Raw genomic sequence first — 7,714 nt, 5'->3', positions numbered from 1 at the left:
CAATTATTCAACTGCACTGTGCTCAACACTTGACTAATCAGAACAAAGACAACAGAAGGTGATTGAGATTGAGACACAGGCTCACAAGTATCTCTTATTTTTTGCTAGAAAAGCCGGGGCTTTATGAACCATGGATACCATTAAAAAAAAAAAAAAAACAAAAAAACGCCTCACAAACCTTTCAATGTATTTTTCCAGGGTCTGGGCTTGTACTGGCCTTTCTCAGAAAGCTTCCTCCTGATCACTGCTGAGTCTGCTTTTTAGCATAATGGGCTGCACAGACCTCTGAAATTTGGGGGCAGCTTTATCTAATAGAACAAATCTTGGCTAAGAGACCTGGCTCCACTCCTTAATATTTTGTAGAATTCTTTTCTTTTATGGATGTTTTCTTCTCAACATAATGGGTTTAGGTTTGATGATCTCAAAAGTTCTCTTAGTGCAACAATTCATTTTATTCATTTCCCTGCCCCAATAACTTATGGTCCTGCTCTTGAGAGTCAAAGGAATCAAGTAAACATTACAGGGAAATGATGGTGCCTCATACAGGAAAATATGGAAACTACTTCATAGGCAAAAACTGGAGGAATCCAACATTTCTTATTAAAAAGCACCATTTATCTATCATGAACCATGGGAGGTCGAGGTGATAATCAAATCAAAAAAGCTTATTGCAAGAATCCAGTTTCCTGGCAGGCAGGACCAAAACTGGTTAATTGTCTACAACATCTCTGGATATAAAGTCCTTCAACAGAGTCCAGGGAATGGAACTAGGATTTCCATAGTAAAGAGATTTCTTGGATGAACAAACTCACTTTTCTATTGCAGGACAATTTTTAATCTTGGAACTGACTACAGCCCTGAGAGGTCAACTGGTTATCACCAGTTAGCAGGATTTGAACATTCTCTGTTGTACAATTATAGTCATTTACCTGCCCTTCTCTAAGTATGATCACCCTAAGTACAACTCTGATCACTACGCCTCTGTCCCTTATGTTCTAGATGAGACTAGTCATTGGAATCTGGCTCCTAAGGAACACTTTTGTGGTAAAGACAATCTTATCAGAGCCGAGAATGGCATGGACTCCGGCAGCTAGAAAACTAATTTTCTTAAAACTTTAATAAAAAATTCCCATACATATTTGTGAAGTCCTAAATGAGGAAACAACAAAAGAAAACAACAAAATGAAGAAACAGTACAGAAAGAGACGCAATGGAGCTGTAGAACCAGCATCTTGAATCAAGCCCCAGGTTTCAGATCTGACACCATCAGGAGCCCTCTTAAAATAAATTACAAAAAGACTGTTTGGAAACAGATTAAATGTGATTTCTTCTCAGATGCCTACATAGCATTGTGCAAACTAAAGATCAGTCCGTGAACTAGCAGCCTTGGGGGCATATTTGGGCATCAGTTCATTAATTTTGCGTATGTAGTCTGATTTTTCGGCACAGCCTTTACACATTTCACCCCAGTCATCCAGGATCTTCTTCAACTCCTTAACTCTGAGTTTCTTCAGGTCCACTGTGCTCAGGTCAATCTGTTTATCTGGAGGAGGGATGAGGGACATGTTAGTAACTAAGAAGAGACACAAAGCTTTTATCTCCTTTCACTCATTCCACAAACCTCTCTTCTCTTTCACTTCCATGTAGTCACTTAAAAGAAGGTAGCCTTGCCACTTAGCAACAATGTTGTAACAAAGGTAGCTCATAGGTGAGGGAGGAGTAAGAAGGCAATGTTAATTCTCCAAAAAGGAATACTGGTCCCTCACTCAACAGAAACCAGACCTGTTCTGTGGGAGGCACTGAGCTAGAACAATGGTAAAGCCTGGCAGCCAGGACCTCAATACTTGATACTATGTGCTTTTAATAGCCAATAATAAACCGTGGGAACATCTAACTGTATCCTTTTGGCAGCCTTTTTCAGAAGGCCAGGCAATTTCTAAAACAGGACACAAAAGAAGCAACTCACACCATGTTTTGATGCTGTTAAAAGTAGGAAAAATCTCTATCTCAGAAAGAGTACTTTTTGACTTTTGACTCCAAGTGTCAGTCTATGTTTTTATGAACGATTAGTAGTAAGAAAAGGAAAATGATACTCTCAAAGTTATTTAGACAGAAAGACTACTGTGAGATCCAAGTTCTGCTAAAATAAATTAGCTGGTGAGACCATCACTTATGCTAAGACAGATAGTATCTGAGAGAGCCTAGAGCCAGAAAGACTTCAATTTAAACTCAGCCTTAGAAATTAACTAGCTGTGTGACTCTTAGTCAGTCACTTAACTTGTCTTCCTTGATTTTCTCAACTGTATAAAGTGAAGATAATAGCATCTTCCCCTCAGGGAAGGATCCAACAAGATAATATTTGTAAAACACTTGGCTTAGTGCCTGGCACACAGTAAGCATTTAATAAATGCTTCTTCTTTTAAATAAATGCTTGTTTTCTAACTCTGATGATTAAGAGGTAAAGGACAGGTCAGAACTCACCATATTTGAGCTCACAGATTTGACTGTCTTTTTTCTTTAGCTTCTCACAGATCTTCTCAACAGGAATGTGATGGCTAAGGGGTTTGGACACTTCATTGATGATTTTGGTGGCTGCATCACTAGTGGCTCCTATATAATAGCACTGGAGAAAGAAAGAACAATTGCTTAAGAACTTTTACACACATCAATTTCAATAAAAATTACCTCATTGAATAACATCACCTAAGTCTGACAGCAAATCCATACCCAAAGTCTTTTTAAATAGAAGGGATGGAGATCTAAAGATAAAATCTCATAGTCCTCCTTTAGGGTCAAGTTTAGCCATTTATACTTAACACACTCTTTGGTTTTGATTTTTTTTTTTTGGGGGTGGTGGTGATGGTGTAACAATTTTTTTTATAGATACCAATCAAGCAACATTTATTAAGTGCCAAGATGTTGTGCTAAGTGCTAGGAATACAAGGAAAAGTAAAAGACAATCCCTGCTCTCAAGGAATTTACAATCCAAAAGAGGTGACAACATGCAAATAAATACAAAGTAAGCTATATATAGGGTAAATAGGAAAGGCTTCCAGCAAAAGAGGAGATTTAAGTTAGAACTTAAAGAAAACCAAGAAGTCATTAGGTGGAATTGAAAAGGGTTGGCCCATATTAAATAACAGTCAATATTACATAGTCAAACTTTTTTTTAAAGTAGTTTTTAATCTCAAATATTTCTACTTACAGGCTATATTTTATTAGCCTGCTTACTTTATTCTAATATCTGCTTTGTTCTAGGATGAATTTAAGTCACAATCATTCACACTTTTAAGTATCAGATCTCCAAAAAAACCCCACCAAAACCCCCAAACCAACAAATACAAAACAAATAAAAAACATCTCCTTTTCAGGAACTTCTAACTTCAAGATTTTTTTTTTCCTCTTTGATCACAAGAATAAACTCATTCTGACTATATATATGAAAATGTCTTTTTACAAGTTTTTTGAAGTTACAGATTATACCAGTCCTGAATCACTCTAATTTGTATGGTGATAAGTGCTATGGGGAGAAAGGCTGGTTGGGAAAACAATGGAATGCAGATTAAATTCTTTACCACAAAAGGAAAACTTTTTTTATCAATGAGTTTTGCATCAAGACCATCTAGAGAAGGCCATGACATGACATATTACTCACCAAACGGTTTTCTTTTCCTTTTGCATCATTGCAAAATTTCATAAGTTCATTTTCAATGTTGCTTGGGGAGAATGTAACATCTCTGTCCTTAAGATCTTGGTAAAATTTTCCCAGGAAAGAAATGCATACTGTATAAAAAAAAAAGAAAAAAAGAATTATAGCAGTCATACCCATATTGTTCCAAATATCCAGACTTGCCTTCTAAAGATTAACTATTTCTTTTTAATATGTATTAGACTTCCTAATCATATCTGTGGGTACATAGTATCAGGTTTTGATTAATGGAAGAATGACAGACAAAAGCTCACTTGTGTTCTTTACACCATAGCATATATAACAGTTAACCTGATAATCCATGATAAGTATCAAATGAGTTTTAAAATGATTCCTAAAACATAACATATTCACATTTTTAACACAAACCTACTAGAAGGATGTCTTTACCTAAAGGAATGGGTCTCTAGTAGCATTCTAGGTACAATGATATGGAAAAATAAATTTGGGGACAGGGGTCCATTTGGTTGCTTGCTGGTCTGCCTATTACTTAGGATGGCTGTTAAGGGCTGTCTAAACAATGCATCAGAGACCATAAATATTCTAACAGCTTCCTGATGCAAGCATTCATTCACTCTATGCATCAAGTACTTAATGACCAGGTGGCCTGAGTCCTTTCCCGTTCTGGTTTTAGTTTCCTGACTAGCCCTGCAGATTGGGTTGAGTTCTACTCCATTTGCTTATCATATAAAGTACTGGACACTCCGGAATCCACTATTTTTGTAGAAGCCAAACTCAACAAACAGAACAGGCTTATTTAGGCCAGTATTCTCTTGGGTCTAAGAATCAAAGGTATTATAAGATTTTAGAGCTAGAAGATCCTTAAGACAGCAAGAGTTCGGATTAGGAAACTGAAGTTCAGTGTGCAGAAGGGGTTTGTCCATATTCACATTCTTCAATCCACCATTTATTAAGCACCCACAATCAAGGAGCTTGACAGAGAAGAAAGGACATATACCTTAATGATGTAAGTTAATATGAAATATACACAGAGTAATTCTGGGATGGAGGCACTTGTACAAAAGCCTTTGAGATGCCAAAGAGAAGACAGTTGCACGTGGGCAATATGCAGCAGAAAGTCAGTTAGTTGGATGCACAAGGGGGATCATGTGAATTACATCTAGAAAGACAAGTTTGGAGTCAGACCAGGAAGGGCTTTTAAAATAACAAACAGAACAGGCTATATTTAATCTTAGAGGCAATATCAAATCATTGACAGGCACTTCTCAATCCCCATACTTCATATACCACCTTCCACATAAAGTCATTTCTTCCCTAACTACTCTGTACACACACATATGAGTATATAAATATATATAAATAGTGTCTCTCCAGATAGAATATAAGCTTCTCAAGAGTAAGAACTGTCTTATTTTTGTTTTACATCTGTCTTTAGTGCTGGCACACAGAAGGTACTTAATAAAATGCTTATTGGTTCCTGACATGGGAAAACTTATGCTTTATAAGGAAAAGCCACTTTGGTAACTGAGTGGACGATGGATTGGAGGTGGAAGGAAATGGAAGCAGGGAGACAACGCATGAGGTTACTGCAGTTATTGCGGGAAGAGGTGTGAAGAACTTGAACTATGCTGTCATGTGTGTGAGTGGAGAGAATATTCCAAGATCTGAGATCAGTCAAAAAGTCTCCCCAACATGGAATAGTTCAGAGGTCGGCTTTGGATGATGGGCTAATATGGACTGATTCTAAAAAACCCAAAAGTTCTACCACAAGAGGAAAGCTTTTTTGGGACCCAATAAGGATGGCCTTTTAGCTCCTAAGGTGTCAATGCGTTCTTCTGACAGTAGCAGATTTGTGCTAATGCACATATATTCTTTCTAGGAGCCCAACAGTTGTATAATGGATTAAAATGACCTTTTATCAAGGGCCCCATCAAACAATGGATATTCTACACATCACTTTATGATGTTTAAAAAAAAAAAAAAAAAAACCAGCTGCAGCCAGGGCTTCTTAAACTTCTTCGTTCCTTATCCTTTTTGTCCAAGAAACTTTTACATGACAGGCATACAAATCAAACACTGAGAACAAACCCTATTTCCTTGACTCCCATATCGGGTTATGACCCAGTTATGATCGGGCTGTAGATACTAGTCTCGGATATTCGTGTTTTACTACTTAAAGTGACTGACAATTTGGGTAACTTTAAAACTTCAGTTTGGGGGCACCGTTTTGCCAGGGAGGGGGGGAGTTCCCTCCCGTATCTAATTCGGGAAGAAGACAGGATCCGGATTCCCCCACCCCGGGACAGCCTGTCTCTCCAGGAGCCTCGTTCTGCAGATTAAGAGGAGCCGGGCGGAGGTCGGGCTCGGCAGAGGAAAGGCAAGGGGGAGGTTTCCGTTGGTCTCAGGGGGACGATCCACCTCGTGCCGGCTTCAGCTCAGAGGGACACGGGGTATGCGGGGTGAGGACAGCCTAACTCTCCTGGCGTCCCTCTGCTCGCCTATCAGGGCCGGGAGCCCCCACTTTCCTCCCGGCACTGGGCGAATAAGGCGGTCCGGGCGGGACTGGGACGCCCTGGTGCCCTTTCCACACGGGGCGGGAGGAGGCTCACGAGGCTGCAGGGGGAGCCCGCGTTCTTGGGCCTCAGTTTCCCCTTCTGTACAATGGAGGCGGACTCCCCGAACCGCTCTCCTCCCGGCTAAGCCGGCCCCGAGAGCCTCCCTTTTCTCGGGTTCTCCGGTCCAACCCCACCCCACGGGAGGGCCCGGATCCTCGGGTTCCCTTGGGCGGCAAGCCCCGGCCCAGCCTCGTCCCCGCTGTCCCCGGTTAGGTCCGGGTCTCTGTTTCCCTCACCTTCGCAGTCCCCCGGCCGCAGCGCCCGGCTCCCTCCCAGCAGCGCCGTCAGGGCCAGCGCCACAGCCAGCCCCAGGGTGGCACACATCGTCCTGCTCTCGCCGCCGCTCGGACTGATACCTCCCGGCAGCCGGGTCTTCTCCAAGCGCCGGCTCCAGCACCGCCGCGACAGCCCATTGGCTGCCTCGCTACGCTCCTTCTTACGTTCCGCTCTCTCATTGGTCACAGCTCACAGAGCCCAGACGAGCGGCTCCACGACGCCGTTTCTTATTGGCAGTCGCTGTCATCGGCTCTCAGCCCGGGACAGTTGGCGGCCTCTGATTGAAGGAGGGCGGGATGTGGAGAAATTTGGCCGCTTGGCCCATCGGCTTCCCGGAAACGGAATTCTGGTGGGGGCTGCCATCTTGGGGAAGGGCAGCTTGGTAGTTGCGCCCCTCCGTGGAGGGAGGACAGAAGCGGGAGAGGGCAGCTGAGCGAGGTTGGGGCGGGGAAAGAGGAAGTGCTCCTCTCCGTGGGGGAAAAACCTACATCTCTGAATGTTTAGATTTGCCCGTTCCTTAGACCCCAGGCTCATTTTCCATTTTGTCTTCGTTCCTCTCTAGTCCGTCTCCCACCTGCGTGTGCTCTGCCGTAGGCTAATTCAATGACAGTAATTTCAATAAAGCGCTGAGGGCCGCGGCGGATGAAGCTTGTGGCCGGGAGGAGGGAAGCCCTGAGTTCGAATTTAGCTTCGAACTCGTAGGAGCGGGGCGACATTCAGCCACCCGTGCCTCGGTTTCCTTATCTGTAGAACGAGGACAGTAACAGCCCCTGACGCTCCCGGCTGGTTGCGGCCTCCTCGGAGGCCCGGGTTTCTAGTTGCTCTGCACTCTTCCCTTCAGCGAGCAGCCTCCATTGGCTTTTCGGAAAGGGAACGTCACTGTGGGGGCTGATCGAGGACAGAAGCAGTTAAAAACTCAGATCTGGACGAGACGGCAGCAGTTAGGGACACTCAGAAGTGGCCAAATTACTGACGCACCAAATGCCATCTCGAATGAACGGATGGATGCCAGTTTAGAGCAGGGGCTCTTAACCTAAGGTCTGATAAAAAATAAACCGCACTGGGTACGTTTCGTTTTATGCATTAAAAACAGTGATCCGAGAGGGGTCCATGGATTACACGAGAGGTGGGCCCGTGACGTCACAAAAGTTCA

At 42.9% G+C, this 7,714-nt stretch overlaps 1 protein-coding gene across 1 annotated transcript; it reads right to left on the bottom strand.

Moving 5' to 3' along the window:
- Positions 1 to 1,099: 1,099 nt before the first annotated feature.
- Positions 1,100 to 6,697, bottom strand: MANF (mesencephalic astrocyte derived neurotrophic factor). The gene is made up of 4 exons (XM_074283371.1): positions 6,522 to 6,697; positions 3,656 to 3,783; positions 2,482 to 2,623; positions 1,100 to 1,543 (listed from the first exon to the last, which is right to left on the bottom strand). The coding sequence occupies exons 1-4, from the start codon at positions 6,607 to 6,609 to the stop codon at positions 1,359 to 1,361; spliced, it is 543 nt and encodes a 180-aa protein (XP_074139472.1). The 5' UTR covers positions 6,610 to 6,697; the 3' UTR covers positions 1,100 to 1,358.
- Between the last annotated feature and the right edge of the window lie 1,017 nt (positions 6,698 to 7,714).

Source organism: Sminthopsis crassicaudata, chromosome 1, assembly GCF_048593235.1.
Source record: "Sminthopsis crassicaudata isolate SCR6 chromosome 1, ASM4859323v1, whole genome shotgun sequence".
Classification (NCBI taxonomy): domain Eukaryota; kingdom Metazoa; phylum Chordata; class Mammalia; order Dasyuromorphia; family Dasyuridae; genus Sminthopsis; species Sminthopsis crassicaudata.
The sequence above is the reverse complement of the archived record's forward strand: the minus strand, read 5'-3'. Positions and strand labels throughout refer to the sequence as shown.

Coding starts and splice junctions, on each gene's coding strand:
- MANF (XM_074283371.1), bottom strand. CDS start 6,609: ATGTGTGCCACCCTGGGGCTGGCTGTGGCGCTGGCCCTGACGGCGCTG. Junction 3,784..6,521: donor GCGGCCGGGGGACTGCGAAG/GTGAGGGAAACA, acceptor TTTTTTATACAG/TATGCATTTCTTTCCTGGGA. Junction 1,544..2,481: donor AATCTGTGAGCTCAAATATG/GTGAGTTCTGAC, acceptor TCCCTCCTCCAG/ATAAACAGATTGACCTGAGC.